Source organism: Chanos chanos, chromosome 12 (genome assembly GCF_902362185.1).
Source record: "Chanos chanos chromosome 12, fChaCha1.1, whole genome shotgun sequence".
Taxonomy (NCBI): Eukaryota; Metazoa; Chordata; class Actinopteri; order Gonorynchiformes; family Chanidae; genus Chanos; species Chanos chanos.
The window spans coordinates 17,999,342-18,016,950 of NC_044506.1; the positions used below are offsets into that span (position 1 = coordinate 17,999,342).

A 17,609-nucleotide genomic window follows, 5' to 3' on the forward strand; every position below is an offset into this window, starting at 1 on the left:
GGGGGGGGGGGGGGGGGTAGTGTTCAGAGGGAGGGCGGCCTTTGCTCAAACCTCCAGCCCCGCTCCGGGACAGAGGCGGAACTGCTGACAGGGCCGGAGGGGACCTGTTCCCAAACGAGCCCTGGGATTTAAAATGTGACAGCTCAACAAACGAGCACAAGTGATGCGTTCTTTCCAGAGCAATCCGTTGGTGTGTGTGTGTGTGTGCACGCGTGTATGTGTGTGTGTGTGTGTGTGTGTGCGTTACTGTCTGTTCCTCCCTCCAACAACAGCTGCTCTCTAATTCAAATTTGTAGTCTACAACACAGTGTTGAAGACCAGGGGTGCCTCACTGTTACATATGTATATGTATATGTATATGTATATGTATATGTATATGTGTATGTGCATGTGTGTATTTAATACCTCTCCATTCAGCCCACTGCTCCCCACTGAACACTGTCATCTATGTAAGCATATTATGTACGTGCGTCCTTTTGTCCTTTGAGAGTGCCTTCAGTTTGTTCAGTGTTGCCCTTTGTGGAAGAGTGAAAGAAAATCTCAGCTTTTCCTGCAGTTCGTTTTGTCTCCTGGCGGTTGTTTGGTTTGCATAGGTCAAGAGGTCAAGATGAGAGTCAGACAAAAAAAGGGGGACATTCAGCATTAAGAAGGAAAAAAAAAAGGGAAAAAAAAAGGTAGTTCTGAACACATGAAAACAAGCTACGACTCAATCGCTTTGTCCTCCTCCTTTTCAATAACAGTTAAGCCTACTATTTCCCTGATTGGCAGAGTTTGTTTTGTACTGAATCACTGGAAAATGTTCTATTTCCCTGATAATCAAAAAAAAAAAAAAAAAATCAATGAACTTGAGAAGACAGAACAAAAAAAGAGCCCTAAAAAAATGATAATAAATATATAAGTTATAGGGCTTTAGAATCAAAACACTGAGACATCTCCACATGTCCAAAAAGAACCGTCTCTTACATTAATGACAGCATTGGTACTTCTTTAGGCCTCACCTACAGCTCTACACCACAGTGATTAGTCAATGCGCTTCTCCTTTAGTAATAAATATACTACTTTAATGTCCATAATAATAATAATAATAATAATAATAATAATAATAATAATAATGATGATGATGATGATGATGATAATGATAACAATTATAATAACTCTAATACTAGTGCTAATAATAATAATAATAATGATAATAGTAATAATAATAATAATAATGAAGGTAAAAAGCTAAATCTTCATCCTTATACTTCTCTGTGGTTTTTGTGTTATGTTTTTCTTCTGTTTTTTTTTTTTTTTTTTTTATGGTTTTTTGGTTTATTCACAGCAAGTTGGAAAGCAATGGAGTTCCCACCTCACCAATCACCTCCACCAAACAACTTTTCTCTCCCACTGACTCCTCCTGTAATACGCCCACCCTCTCTTGCCCCCATCCTCCTCTTCCCTCTTTTTTCCTCTTTCTCCTCTCAATGATCACAGCCAATTAGAAGTCGCTGGGCGGCGTCTCGCTCACGTCTCCCTGCAACACCATTGGCTGCTATTGCATGCGGTCTGCTTGAAGCTGCTGTGGTTGGTACTGGCCGAAAGCGGCCGCAGCAGCTGCGGCAGAACCCGGTGTGGCGGTCGCCAGGGGCTGCTGCATGGCGTAGCCGTAGCCGGCCGTGGCTACGTAGCCAGCCGCTGCCGGGGAGGCTGCATATGGGTACTGCTCGTAAGCGGCGGCGGCTGCAGCGCTAGCAGCGCTAGCGTACTGGGCGTAGGCGGCTCCAGTGTAGTCGATGTAAGGCGAAGTGGCGGTGGCAGTGGCTGCGGCTGGTTGGACGTGTGGAATAACCACGCTGGGCTGCATGAAGGCCTGTGGGTATACGTAATGAGCTGGGATCCTGCGAAACGACAAACAGAACAGTCAGTCAGTCTGCTGCTAGCTGCGCTAACTGTTAGCCAGATAGCTAATTATGAGTTGACTGCAGAACCACAACCACATGACACAACCACACTGCGGCCAAGCACCCCCCAAATCCAGAGTTCAGTAACACCAGGGAAATGCCTGCTAGTGGTTATTAGAAACATAGGGTTGCCAGAATAGACAGCTTGCTAAAATCAAGATTTCACTGGTGTTCAGGGCAAAATGGGCAGTCTTTATTCTTTTATATTAGCAGCAATCAGCATCAAATTTTCGAAAATTCTAGAGCAGACTTTTGAATCCTATGCCTTTTCAACTGATGAAACAACCATGTAACAGCCCGAATCCATTAACCACAGGGCAGTGTAGGCGATGACGTACGCATGGCCTAAATGTGAAAGGGGGGGTGTGTGTGTGGGGGGGGGGGGTCGGGTGGCATTCAGAGAACGTCCGCTCATCACATCACGTGCTTGTCGAGCGCTGGTGCCGACTCTGAGGGCAGAGGGCGGGGGGGGTGTTGGTTGGGGGGGGGGGGGGGGGGGTCTGAGGGAGGCCAAGAGGAGATGAGGGGAGCATTGTGAAAGTGTCACTGCCACTTTGACAGCTGGACAGTTTTCAAAAAGGACGCTGCTGGCTGTTTCCCCCTCCGTGTTCAGACAATGAAGCCCTAGCCGGACAGCACACACAGAGAGGGCTGTTTTGATTAAATAAGCAATCGGGAACAATGAACACATTCTGCTTTTCATTACGTAGCCCACAGCACTTTGAGCTCTTTCTTTTGCTTTCTTTTTTTGGACTTTTTGGACTTTTTTTTTTAAAGGGGGGGGGGGTGTTGTCAGGAGTTTACAAACTTATGTGAAAGGAAGGGCCTTAGATGACAGGCAATTCGTTTAATCTTTCCTCCCCCCAAAAAAAAGGTCATTTGTTTAACCTTTCCAAACAAAGTGGACAAGCATCTAAGCTGATCCAGAAACTAGTAAATACAACCCAGAATTTGAAACTTTTGATCCAATGTTTGGACATTTTCTAAACGTCAAACATTAAAAAAAAGATGATAAGATGTACACAAAATGTTTTACAAATGTTTTAAAGACTCTTTCATACATTTTTAGCCTTCAGAAATGAGTTTTGGAAAAATTAAGTCTGTTTTACAGATGGAGCAATGTGGCTACAACAGCAAGCAAGACTGTCAGCCACCAGAAGTGAGGTGAATGCTAACCAATATTTAGGTTAATTCTCCATTTCATTTCAAATCATATTTCAATGGGAAAGGAGGGGCTATGAGAGAAATGACTGGGAAAAAAACCCCCCCAAAAAACCAAATCTATCATGGCAACCCTATTTTCCAGCACGCCATTGTATAGACAAACCTTAACACCACTCTCCCTACCCCCCCTCCCCAAAACCTTCCACAGTGAAACTTTAGACCCCAAATTAAAAAAGAAAAAAAAAGTCAGTCTACAAACACAGGCGTCAAGGAAAAAAAAAAATAAAAGAAAAAAAAAAAAAAGGTAAACAAACACAGCCCATAACACCAACACAACACAACCACTCACTGAAAGCGAAACATGAGGGTTTAAAACAAACAAACAAACAAACAAACAAAAAAAACCTCCAGGGGTATTTCTCACTCAGGCCAAAGATGTTTTCTATGACATCCTGGGTAGATGCTGCCCTGGTCTGAGATCATAGACGTGAGTATGAGGTAATGTTGTAGTCAAAATAACAAGGAACACATAAGACACCAAAATTACCCACCACAGCATTCACTGTAGGGGTGAATCAACTCACCACAAACACAAACACAAACAACACACACACACACACAACACAAGTCAAGTCAAAACAAAAGACAACCATAAATCACAGTTTCAAACATGACTTAGGCAGCAAATGTCAGCACAAAAACAAAACAATTACAACACACAGACTCAACACCAAACAAAAACAAAGCCAGTCTCAACAGCCACAAGACCACCTCAAACACAACACCACAGTCCTAACTATATAGTTCATCAAATCCCACCACACACACACACACATACACACACACACATACACAAACAGACACACTGAGATGTTACCATCAGAAGATGTGTGTGCTATGCCTCACATGCAGGCAACAGAAAGTCCAGAGGCACATCTCTATATTTAATGTGTAGGGCAATTTGGATCCTACAGCAATTAAAATACCTTGTAAAACAGTTACAGTCAATTAGAAACACTTACAGAAATACCTATTAATTTATGAAAGTAGACAATGCGGTTGTTCAGGGAGAGCAGTTATGAAAGCACTCTGTCTACAGTTAGCATGAAAGAACCCCAGAGTAATTCCAGTGTCACCAGTATGTCCACATCTTACATGAAATAGACCAGATAAGGCCATAGGTTGTTTATAAAAGCTTCCACTGATTAACACTAATAGTCACGTGTTATTCAACTAACCAGAAAAACATTTAAAGTTACTCAAGTAACAGAGCAGAGGCTGTTTTAAAAAAGAACAGCTGGTGATCCAACATGTGTTCTTTGTTGCTTTCTGCTTTGCTTTTTGACTGACAAGGCAAGCTGAGGTTATTTTCTGCCTTTCCTGTCATCTCATACAGGAGTTACTGTGGTATGTTCTAGCCCCTGGGACACATTCTGAGTGAAATCACACCTTCCTCATTTTCCAACCCCCATCACCCCCCCCCCCCTAGCCCCCCCCCTCTCTCTCTCTCGCTCTCTCTCTCGCTCTCTCTCTCCGTCCCTCTCTCTCTTTCTCTCCCCCCCCCCTCTCTCTCCCTCCCCCTCTCTCAGTTCTTGCCCTAACCATGTGTTCATCCAGACACCCATACTTGGGTTCACTCAGCTGCTTTTTGCTGAGTCATGGCTGCGGGGACTCGACTGCACCGACTGGATAGGTGGCGGTGATGAAATGGGCCATGTTATGATTTTCTCGACCACTGAGGCCGGCAGCAGAAGAGCCCGCTCCCATGAGATGCTTGGTGTTACCGTAGCTCCGCCCCTCACCCGCCACAGCGGGCTGAAAATACCACTGTTTCCAAGCGGACTGATGCTCCAAAGAAAATATATCTGGACAACAGCGTCCTCATGTCCAGTTGCTTAAAGCGTCCCATGGGACCAACTCCCGAGGTCAAAACTGCGTTTGTCGTCTTGTGCCATGAGAAATGCTCTAAAGCTCAGACCTGAAGTGTACTGGAGGCATTTCCATTGGGCATTTGACAAGTGGGAGAGGACAAAGTTAGCAGAAGGATGGATAGATAGACAGATTTACTCATTAGACTTAAAGGCCCGCAATAACACACACACACACACACACACACACAGTCTTCAGAGGCAATGAAAGGACCACATTGTTCTCAACCCATCTCTTTTGTTCTCTTAGTACCATCTCTTCGTGGTAGCTCTGAAAGTTTTGTCACACAAATACAAATATAATGGAAAGCGCCCAATGCCAAATCCTGTTTTGATCAATGGTGTGATTGTCAATAGGCAGGTGACTGACTCAACAGGTAAACCAGGCTCAAATTCAAATTTCTATGCTGACTCCACTGTTAATTTTGGCTGAAAGTCCGCTAAATTCAACGACTGCTTGTTTAGCATAACCACAACTCTGTTCTCTTAACCTGCACTGGTTACTGCCAAAACATCCTCTCAAATACATTACAACACTGGTTTTGTAGCTGCTTTTTCTATAGGACATGCCAGTCCACCTCATGTATAGGGCCTGTTGTTGAGAGTGTGCCTCACTGCTGTCTGTCACACTAGCCGTAAGCCTAACCCTCTCAGGGAGGGAGAGAGAGAGAGAGAGACAGAGAGAGAGACAGGCAAAGAGAGAGACACACACAGAGACATAGACAGAGAGAGAGAGACAGAGACAGAGAGGGAAAGAGAGAGAGACAGAGAGCGAGAGAAAGAGAGAGTGAAAGCCTCATGCCTCTGCAGTGTCAGCACTACTGCCTTTGTGCTTCACAATAGAGAAGCTTGTTTTCCTTAACGCCGTGCACAGAGCCATGTGACCAAGGCTCGTTCAGGGGCCACCGTGGCATCCAGACATTTGTTTGTGTCACAGTCCAAGAGCTCGCCATGCTGTAAAAAACAAACTTACAGCAGAATCTCGAATGAGCTCACAGAATGTGAATACGTGCAAGTGGAGGTGCCTGTGGCCACTCGGGCGGGGTGCAGACTGCCCTGTATCTACTCCACACATCAGCTATGTTACTATCCCCGTTACTATCAGCTACTAAACCCCTTCGGCTAACCGATAATTTGTGCCAGACTACGTTTAGGCTACAGTCTGTAATATAGCAGTTAGAGGCTGTGTCTTCCCATTGTGAATAGGAACAGCTTTGATGAAAGAATAACAGCAGGTTTTGGAGGACTCCCTGCTATATATGCCAAATAGGGCAACAAGACAGACAGAGAGAGAGGGAGACAGACACAGTGAGTGAGAGAGAGAGAGACAGAGAGAGAGAGACAGACAGACAGACACAGTGAGTGAGAGAGAGAGAGAGAGAGAGAGAGAGAGAGAGAGAGACAGACACAGTTAGTGAGAGAGAGAGAGACAGAGAGAGAGGGAGACAGACACAGTGAGTGAGAGAGAGAGACACAGTGAGTGAGAGAGAGAGAGACAGACACAGTGAGTGAGAGAGACAGAGAGAGAGAGATGAAGGTGAAGTAAAAGGAATGTTAAAGTAAAAAAAAAAAACAGAGTGAGTCTACTGCAAGTCATGGTACTGTGAGTGGGGTCGAAGAGATCTCGCACCAAGTCATCACGAGAGAGAGAGAGAGGAAAGAGAAAAACAGCCACATGCAAGCAGGTTGTTGTTGGGTTCTAGGGTCAGACTGGGTAAAAGGATCCACAAATTCACACAAAAAAAGACTGCACTCACTCCAACAACAAGACATCAGAAAACACAAAAGAATCTTGTTAAAAAAAAAAAGGAAAAGAAAAGAAAAAACAAAAACAAGCTACATCACAAAAGCATCAAAGGAAATGAAATCACACTTTGCTCCCCCTTGGCAAAGTAATCACTCCTCCACAACACTGAAAATAATCACCCCAAAACCAGCGTTTTTTTTTTTTCTCATTAAATAAAAAAAAGCACACGGTTTAGCTATCAACACCACTTCATAACGGTAAAAAAAAGGCACACACAGCTCTACGAACTATTTAAAAAAAAAAAAAATCAAAACCAAAATAAAATGTAAAAAACAACGTACATGCATCTGTAATCACCCTTTTTGAGCTTGTTAGTGTGTGTTTGAGTCTACAGGTAGCTACTGATCTGCGCAACACCCACACTGCTATTCCTCAAACCATCTGTAATCTTAACCGATATCGACCCTGTCGGACCAGAGAGAGATAAACAACATCAAGTCAGACTGCAACGTCCATCAGTGAAAAGAAAGACATATCACACACGGTGTCTCTCGCTCAAAATCACACACGCTCACACACACACACACACACACACACACACTCTTCATTTTAGCAGTGCAACTGAACATGTCAGAAACTCTTTGAGTTTAAACTCTGATGTCCATGAACATTGATCAGAAACTAAATTTTAATGTCTCATTACACACAGAAGACTGATGTGTAAATATTAAGTGAGAGAAATTCTGACATTTAAGCCAGTGGTTGATGGATTTAAGGTAAAGACATATGCTATGGCTCATAAAGTTAGCTCCACCTACATATACACATGTAAGAGCCCTGATCATGACTGCTGTCAAACTTACCCATATGGTCTTTGGATGAAAGCAGGATGAATTTGGGGAACACCAAAGGTGAAGCCTACACCACACAATGACAAAAAAAAAATATAGATAGATAAATAAATAAATAAAACAGTTAAGGGATTAATATCAAGTATCATTAATATCAGTTTTATGCCTCTTGGAGCAAACGATGCTGTTTTTAATAGAAGTGGTCAACGTTTTTCCAAGTAAGATACAGAGTGAGTGAAATGGCCACAGACTCTCTGATTGTGGTGATTTTGAGGCGTAGGAATGTGCACTGATTAGTGATTCATTCTGAGGTTGACTGCGGTAATGTATGAAGCATGTGGAGAAATTAGGAATATTAGCACTACGTGAGTAGAATGCTTTCACTGTCAGTCAGATAAGCTGAGTTCAGAGTGCACTAATCAGCTTTACTAGCTCTCAACGTTTGGTTCTCCATTAGATATTGTACCTATTCAGAAAACACAACACTTGCTTTTGAAAGGTATATGATTGTTCTAGCACATGCAATACAATTCAGTTCAGTTACACTCTCTTTCTTGGCTATGGGTTTGCAAAATGAATGATCAAACATTATGCTATATTCACCCGCAGCTCACAGCATATTGTGCAAGACAATAGATTTAAACAGACAAAGCAAAGCCCTTATTGGTGAACCATCTCTGCATGATGCTGATTGGACTAGCGTGCCGTCAGCATGGCAACAGCTGACCCTCTCACCTGGCTGCAACACCCGTGGCTTGGCCCCCAGGTAGGCCAGGTTCACATTGGCCTTTCTGCCATCGATAATCGGGTTAGGGTCCTTGCAGGCTCTGTCTGCAGCAGAGCGGTCTGCCATCGTCACCTTGGTCATGTCAGAAAGACAAGAAAGACAACGTAAGTGCAGAGAATAGCACAACTGAAAAACGTAATGACGTTATCGTTAATGACAGTGGCCAGTCGTTTCAGTTACATGCTTCATTCCATCGCAGGCTGAATTAATACGAGGACACTACTGGACAGAGTGTGAAAGTACTGCCAGTGGTCTAATTATTGTGTGTGACTTTTATTATCAGGCTTGACAGATACAGTGCCTGGAAGAAATAAACAGGTTCTTCTCATGAAGTTCTTCACAGTCAGGCAAGACGAGGGTGATTGATAACGACTGATTCTGTTATCATTCACTGTCTAGAGATGCTTTCTTCTCTGAAGAGATAGATATTATATAAGAAGGCAGTGTAGAGATAGATATTTTATAAGAAGGCAGTGTACATTCTCTACCTCAGGATTATCCGTTCTACTTAAATTATATTGGCCTATTGGCGAAGAAAGTATGTTAAATTTTAAACAACTGTGTTGCTCGCTACGTAACGCGAGACAGCCTTCTCGTGAAGAGATGCTCAAAAGACACTTAACTCTCCCCAGACCAGACTCTCGACAACTTACAAGACTGTTTGTTTACCCTCTCGCTGTGAAAACTCCCCGTTATCTGAGAGCTTCAAGTTGTGTCCGACAGCTGAGCTAACATAGGCCTGTGCCTCCATTTCCAGACGTTTGGGAAGAAAGATTTCTTATTCTAGATAAGATACTTTCGACACATACTGTAACTTTAGTGTCAACCGCCGCTAACAGTTCACACTCACAAAAAATTAAAATCAATAAACAAATTAGACTTGTCTTGTGTCTTTTATTACAAGGATTACATCGCTCCGCTCGTGGGAACCTCTGACAGTAGGTTGTATTGACAAGTCACTAAACCAGTCACACCCGTTTTTGAATATTAGAACATTTGTCACACCTAAGCTTAACGGGGCAGTCGTACAAATAAAGGATTTAAGCGTTCTCTGATAACGGTCTGAGTTGGTTTCAGTGGCTAACTATTTATGACCCCGGCAAGCGTCAAAACAATAAACTATTACGAAACGCTAACACTGACATATGATAACTTTCCATTTAAACTTGTTGGATCATACAGCTGTTACACCACAGCACTCGGCTAGCGCTGCTCTCGGGTCACAGTTGAGAACGTAACAATGTAACGAAATTAAAAAATAGTCTACTTACAAATCCATAACCCCTGGATTTTCCTGTCTGCCTGTCGGTTATCACGACAGCCTCCTCGATTTCCCCAAAAACCTCAAAATATTTCCTTAGACTGGAATCCGTGGTGTGATACGGAAGACCTCCGACAAATATTTTGGTGTATGTTGTGTCCTTTTGCGTGGTATGCATCCTCGGCAGTACGTAAGTGCAAAAGAATTGAAGATGAAACAATCAGATGCAGTGCAAGGTATTACTGATAACTCTGTTGTTACTTTAAATATTCCTTAAAAATACAAAAAGCGATATGCGCGCAAACTCGCAGAAGGAACTTCAGAGGAAAAACTAAAAGACAATTTAACAAATTTGAGGTTCGAGGTAGATTAATTTATCGTCATTTGGAGTAAATGTGGAGCGGATTGTACCAAAGATCATCAGGTGGTTTCAACTCCCCTTCTTAACTGACGTGACTACTAAAAAGCGCTTGTGACCCATTCCTAAATGCGCTGATCTAAACTCCACCCAGAACAGTGAGGGAGGTCCAGTACCGGCGCTTTCCACGCCCCCTAAATGAACTTCGTGCAAGGCCCAGCAGCTGGGAAGCGCACGGAGGACGAACATTTGCGCATCTCCAGTGAAACCAGAAAGTAATCACTATAGACCCACTGCTTTATCAAATAATCAAATAAATGCAAGTGTAAGACCCACACATGCACAGAAAGACAAAGACAAAGGAAACACAGAGAACCCTTTGTAACTAAAATCACATTTAGACACCAATTCTCCCCTCTCTTAGAGTGAAATCTTGACATTTGTATGCCGTTGGGTAAGTCATGCATTTCACTTAATCCCTTAATATTACTTCTTAATAAATCAAACGAGTCTCGGCTAGTCGAACTGAAACAGAAACCATATACATCCTGTCCCTTGGGACACTGTGCCAGGTGGTAGTTAGGTAGCTCGTGCTAGCGAGATGCTGGGCCAAACGAAAGACGCATGTTTCAGAGTCAGCAGCAAGGCGGGACAGGCAGAGACAGGTGCGCTCTCGCGGACTGACAGTCTGTGCTATTCAAATTGTGTTACACTGATAATACGACGCATGTTTCTGAATCTCTCTCTCTCTCTCTCTCTCTCTCTCTCTGCCTGTCTCTCTCTGCCCCCCTCTCTTTCCATGTGTGTATGCAAAACAAACAAGCCCTATATCTCAAGTAACGGACGTCTCAGCGCACCTGCTGCTGCCATCGTGATCCTACATTCAAGCGACACATAAATTTCAAGTCCATGTGATACCCTGCTGTGGTGCCCACTCTGCTCAGTTTACTCGCAAGATGTTACTACACAGTCGCATTTTTTGTATAAAGTTAGTTAGAAATTTAATTTCAAATTATTAGTTCAAGATAGATTATAAAGCAATAGAGGCTCTTGTTCTGCTTTTTTTTTTTGCCTGCAGATAATGTGTGAATTAGACGAGGAGAAGTTTCCAGAATCTTGAAAGATTTGGTTACATTCTCAAAATTCTCTGACAGTTTTTACGTTTATCATTATTATGTTATGTCCATGAGAGGTATAAATGTATATTAGGTTTATAAAAGGTATAGAGTTCTGTAATGGTAGCGGTGTAGACACGTGGGATGGGGCATTATTTTCTAGGTTTACCTGCTATTTAAACGAGGAAATTTGATACGGAACTTTGTAAATTATTAATGTGGCGTCTCATCAGCGCCTACAAACCAAAAGACTCATTTGATGCTGGTTCTGAGAACTCGTGTAACCTATAAGTTTCTATAATTCAGTATGTTCAGCTATACGATGGGGTAGTGATCAGCTATACTGTGAGAACAATTTTTTATATAAAAGTGCACCACTAATCAGCCTTAAAGACAAGCCAGGTACCTAGTAGAGAAGGTTCACTGCGCGACTACCAATTTATTCATGAGCGGGCACGCGTTCTGTGAAAGCTCGAGTGGACTAACGGCAGCAAGGATAGTTTCGGATTTCAGGTGGAATACAACAGAGTCCTATCATGTTGCTGCTCCTCCTTTTCTAAATTGGCGTGCAACAGACCAATTTTACAATCTACCTGTCAACTTGGAAACGACATGACAAGAAAGGAAAACGACAATGACAGGACTGAATGAAAGACTGATGAGTCATGCCTCCTTCCAAATGACAGTTAAACCTAATCTTTACTAAATATACTTGTACGGACTCTGCCATATAGTTCTAAAACATGTTAAAACCGCAATGAAAGCCTTTGTTTGTGGTATATTGGATGGATGTAAGAAATTTCGAGCTTTTGTATCGCAGATATTTAATAACCGTTTCTCTAACCGCTATGAAGAACGTAATGAAGCGTTGTTCTTTTATAAAGATATTGATCAACTCCAAGCAGTGCCGAAAACGTTCTGAAATGGTGGTTGTTTGTGATGTCACCAAAAGACCATAAAGAGCAAAAAGTAGAGCGAATTGTGTCCAGAGACTATGGGGGTGACTCTTTTGACCTCAAAACACAGTACACTCGTTAAACAGTACAATACAGAGCAGAGGTCATCCGTCAGTAGGAACAGCTGAGAGTCGTTAACCACACACGCACACACACACACACACACACACACAAATTAAAGGTTATAATTTCTATGACTAAATGACCAGACATAATTTTAACACACCGATCAAGTCACTCATGGATTTCGTTTGTACGTTTTATATGATTAGAGATGGAGGGCTCTGAACGTTGAGTACATTCCATCATATTACAGCAGCTGGGACTACCCTGAACACTTATAAAGAGATGCAGACAGATGAGTGGCAGCTGCAAAAGCATCACTACAAATGTGTGTGCACAAACACACATGCGCGCACTCACACAAACACACACACACACGTGCATTAAAGGTCGGTAAAAACCTCTTTGGACACAAATGTAAGCAAACATTCTGCCATTATTAAACTAATTGGCACAAAATTGTGTCCCGATATATGAATCAAACCTATTGTAAATGAAAACAGGATATTACAGAAAAAGACGTGAAACAGTGTGCGTGTAAATAAAGAGTCTTTTCCAGGCCCATGCATTACTTTTTAATGAGGTCTAGTTTTTTTGACCTCAATATACTGATTACCTCAGGCCTAGTTTGTAGACACCACTCCAATTTCAAAGGGTTACAGTTACAAATAATAATTACATAAAAGGACCCTGAAGGATACCAGTTCACAAATACATGCTGCTTCGTGGAAATTAGGCTCCTAGTCCGCTTGTCTGGACAACGCAATAATTAGCAAACTAGCGCCATCTAGTGATGAAAAAGTACCGTAATTGATCCTTTTACGTTGCTACAGAAAAATAGACAGGATAATGTGTATGAACACCGGATGTTTTCCACTACATTCTTCATACATTTTTTAAATCAACATCAAGTACAAAATACATATTTTATTTCACCATTCACCCTGATAATTCAGATAAAATTATAATATAGATATGATCAACATGAATCATTGGAGAGGATAGAGCTAAAAAGGGTGCCAACAATGACAGAAATAAATGCCAAAAAGTTAAAAAGTTATTTGTTTGTTTGTTTTTAAATAGGTCTGACAGTTTTGCCCTCATTGGGACCTCTGTTGGCAACTTCAAAATAAACGTCTAATATCAAAAAGTCTTTACATGTTTTCTTTCGTCACTCCATACAGCGCTGTCTTTACATATAACAGGAACAGTGGAATATATGTAATTCCTGAAACTCAAACAGACAAATTCTATCTCTCTCATAGGTAGACTACAGTGGCATCATTAACATAAGCTTAATTCATTAAACTGATCTAATTAAATATACTGCAAAACCCTGATTGTCCTTCTTACACTGACATAGAGCACAACCATTTTTCTATCTTAAAACTGCAGGCTCAAGCCCAGATCCTCCCTCACTCTCACTGTCTATCAGCCAATGGCAACTCACAAAAGGCTGAACAGATTTATAGAATGAGTTACAATGTTTTATAATTTGACCACAGCCATTGTCCGTGTGTATTCTACCTGGCCAGCTAATCGCTTTGTTGCCAAGCAACTGTTTCTCAAGCACTCAGTGGAATGGTATAAAGCTGGGGAATCAGTCTTGAGCCAAGTCCCATACTAATGCAAAACGCCATGCTTGCCGATGCGCTCTTATCAAAGGCATGGTCAAATCCCCACACACTGAAACACACATACATATGACCAGTAGGTGATTTGTAGGGGGATGAGGGGGGATGCCATGCCCCTTATTAGCAAAATGACCAAAATGCATCCCCCTTGTTAACCTGCAATCCTCTTATATACTCTATAGAGTAGTGTCAGTGACCATTACCCCCCCCCCCCCCCCCCTTGTTGGTCATTGGGCCATCCCCCCTGTTAAAAACCTACAAATCACCTACTGCATATGACATATGTGTAGCAACTGTAGTGTTAATTTCAATCAAAAGTACCAAAAGAGATGTTGGGGCTAAAACAGTTCTTCAATGTTGTCGTTCTGTTGAAAGGTAAAGTCCTTCTCCAGCTCCAAAGACTGGGAATCTTCAGCGTCTTCAGCACTGTCAGCCCAGGCTCCACTGGCCCGTGTCTGCGGGTCCTGGGTTCTCGTTGGAACCGGCGGAGGTGCAGGAGCAGGGGCCTGAAGCGTCTCCACCCCGTCGTCCTCCTGGTTTACAGCTGGAGGCACCGCACGGGGCCGGGCAGATTTGGCCCTCAGTCTGGTTTTCAGCTCCTCCTCTCTCACCTTGGCATCAGAGTGCAATTAGACACCAAGAACAGAGAATGATGTTCTAAATGTGTAGTACCAAACCTTCCCACTGGAGACCTACTTCTGGTCCCAATCTAACGCATGTGACTCAGCTAACCAATGTTTTTACTGCACTGTAGCAGTGATGTGCCTGGAAACAGTTACTTGATTTGAGTATGGTAAAGCATCTGAACCCTGTGCAAGGTATAGATAGAGTCACTTCCTTCACTTCCGTCACTTTGCCTGATTCGGCTGATTGAGAGCATAATGATCCAGTGACAAGCTGGGTGTGTTGGCGCTGGGACAGACCAAAACAGTCCTCTAAAGCAGGGGTTTTCAACCTTTTTTGACACGTGTGCCCCCCCACGACCTCCTTCCCCTCCTTTTTCATCATACTCGCCGGTTTGTGCCAAAAAATCTCCTAATCTTGCACCCCCCCCCTCCCCCGAGAGTGGTTGAAGACAGGAAAACCCCTGTTCTAAAGCAGCTCCTTAGCGCTGTAATTCACTGATTTAGTGCAACTCACTGATTTAGTGCAACTTGAATTCGATTTCTCATTGAAAGTCCACTTAGCTGACACATAAAGGAAAGTATTTTGGAACATAGACAGTCACTGTCTTCAGTGGTTAATCCTGAGACATCTAAATGACTGATGATTCTCGTCCAGGTCTTAGAATGAAAGTGGCATACCTTTCGCCTCTCCTCCACCTGTCGCATCTTTTCATCAATGTCCTCTTTTCTTGTGACCTCTTGCTCTCTCTGAATCTTCAGCGATTCCAGCCGCGCTGGGGGCCTTCTCTTACGCCTCTCTGCATCATCTATCTGTGAGAGACCGTGCAACCATGACATACCGACCCCCGCCACCCGCAGTTTCATATCACAGCATCATAAGGTAATGATTATCTCACATTCTGATTGGTTTATGTTGGCTGATTGGTTGATTTGTAAAAAAAATCAAGTAGTACGTACAAGGCAAGACACTTTTTCTCTATGTGCAGTCTTTTTCAAAGCAGAGCATGATGTATGGGAGAAATGTTTGAGTGACTGGGTGTTTCCTGTGCTTACCATAATGTTGTAGGCTTCCCCACTGCCTCCTGTTTTAGACTGGGCTGGAATGATGCCCTGGCTTAGAAGCTGCTCCATAATTTCACTGGATTTTGGTCTTTCCACACTTTCCTGGTTCAGTCTGGGACTCTGGGCTGCTACTCATAGACAATGGCCAGAGCGTGTAAAACAAAACACAACAAAACAGACATGCAGTAGCTACAGTTTCACAGGGTCACGAAGAAATATTGGGCCCTCATTTTTTTTAATCTAAAATTGCACACATTTTGTTAAAGTGACTATTTATATCCATCACAAATAGGAAAGCAGTTGGCAAACAAAGATATTTAACTGATTCTACAAAAAAACAAAGCTCTTTGAAATAGGTTTGGGAAACAAAAACGGATCCAGGCCACTTTTTTGTGGGCCTCTGCTGCAGCTAGACGAAATGTATTTCTTAGAAGTTGGGAAGAACAGTGGCAGAAACGCCAATGTGTGGGCCAAAAATGGGGCTGTTACTTATGAGTAGAGGCAATTTACAGTGCATATAACTTAAAGTTACATGTTATTACTCAAACAGTGTATATAACTTAATGTATTTTACAGTGTACATTATAGTGTTTATAGGCTAACGGAGTTACATGCTATTACACAAACTTGACTATGACTCAGAAATAAGCCCACAGGAATAAGACATTTTACTCTTTCCTAAAATTAGTTATCTTTCTTTATGGGTCCTTTATAACTTCAACTTAGACTCCATTCATAAAAATCACAGTTTTAAAATCTCTCCAGTTTGTCCGAGGTAAACAGTCTCCGTACCTCGAAGAGGCGGGAGTAGTCTTGGGACAGCGCCAGGTAACGCAGTGCCCTCTCCGGCATCCAGTCCAACGCCGCTGTCTGTGGTATGCTTAGACACCGCGGAGTCACCGCGGGTCCCACCCCCAGCTGCTTCTATATGCAATGTGTTCTGCTGTAAAATCATACAGTTTTTGTTTATTGTCTTCAACATACGTTGATATTGACGAAATATAAAGAATACTCTGAAGAAACAAACAAACAAAAAAAAACCCCACATTAAATATTAATAACTTCCGCCTCTCTCAAGTTATTGCATTAAAGCGAATGGGAAAACAAAATAAATGAATAAGTACATGAGTATCTAATAAAAATAAAGGTGCTATGACCTGTCAGTTAGCAGGCCACCTTGACGCTGGTAACTGGTTATCCTAAGTTAAGAGGTAGGCAAATGCATTTTAAAATACTCGTTCTAATAAGCAGTGAAATATAACAAGCTGTGAACTACCTCATCTTTGTCCAGATCACTATTCTTCACGGGTTCGACCACCGTGATTCTGGAGCTGCCGCAGCCCATTCCTAATTTGGAAGATGAATATTTGATTGTCGTAGTGTTCTTCAGTAATTTGTCATCGCTCGAATGTTTAAGAACAACTTTTTAAGATATGTCGCATTCCTACACATGACCCAAGCTCCCGCGAAAGTAGCCATGGACTCTTTGCGTTGCCAAGGCTCGTTGCTACAATAAATCTGACCCGTTTTTAGAGGTCGATGACAGTCCGTGTGGTCTAACCACCAAAACTGTGCTTTGGTCGACCGCCGAGACAACTCAAACGCAAGCTGTACCACTGTTAAATAAACATGACATATTATGAAATATTAGGATGTTCGAACTTAAGAGCTTTATATATTCAAATGGTTTTCATGAATACTCAAGCCTATGGTATCTGGGTTATATAGCTCAGTTCAGAAAGTTTTGGCCCAAACTGTCTCATTAAAAAATTAACGAGTACGCACGAACAAAGCGGATAGTACCTAGTCTACTTATGGCAGTAAGCTACCACAAACGTTTGACAATGGCCTTTACCATCTGATTCATTAATTAACACCACTGCTTGTAGATGTGCACGCTATCATTAAGCATTATCTGGATGCACATCAATCATGGTTAAGAATAGACTAACAAACCGCGGGGAGAAATCACAATGCCATGCAAAATGATGTCGTAAACGGAGGCACTTGCTGGACCGGAAAGCAGAGGGGTATGGAAGAATTCCACAGCCCCCGATATGAATCCTTTTGGACCCTCTTCTCTCGGGCATTAAGCGACAATCTGTTACTGTCCG

At 42.5% G+C, this 17,609-nt stretch overlaps 2 protein-coding genes across 3 annotated transcripts; both read right to left on the reverse strand.

The window, feature by feature from the left end:
- Positions 1-1,534: 1,534 nt before the first annotated feature.
- rbm24a (RNA binding motif protein 24a) lies at positions 1,535-12,557 on the reverse strand. 2 transcript variants are annotated; one of them, XM_030789373.1, is made up of 4 exons: positions 12,516-12,557; positions 8,369-8,492; positions 7,646-7,700; positions 1,535-1,880 (listed from the first exon to the last, which is right to left on the reverse strand). In XM_030789373.1, exons 1-4 carry the CDS (start codon positions 12,555-12,557, stop codon positions 1,535-1,537), a joined length of 567 nt encoding a protein of 188 aa, XP_030645233.1. The 2 variants fall into 2 exon arrangements, with proteins under 2 accessions (XP_030645233.1, XP_030645232.1); XM_030789372.1 differs by lacking the exon at positions 12,516-12,557 and adding an exon at positions 9,692-9,859.
- Positions 12,558-14,145: 1,588 nt separating this feature from the next.
- On the reverse strand, positions 14,146-16,840 carry stmnd1 (stathmin domain containing 1). Its single transcript, XM_030788550.1, has 5 exons — positions 16,772-16,840; positions 16,288-16,438; positions 15,487-15,623; positions 15,112-15,243; positions 14,146-14,418 (listed from the first exon to the last, which is right to left on the reverse strand). The coding sequence occupies exons 1-5, from the start codon at positions 16,838-16,840 to the stop codon at positions 14,146-14,148; spliced, it is 762 nt and encodes a 253-aa protein (XP_030644410.1).
- Between the last annotated feature and the right edge of the window lie 769 nt (positions 16,841-17,609).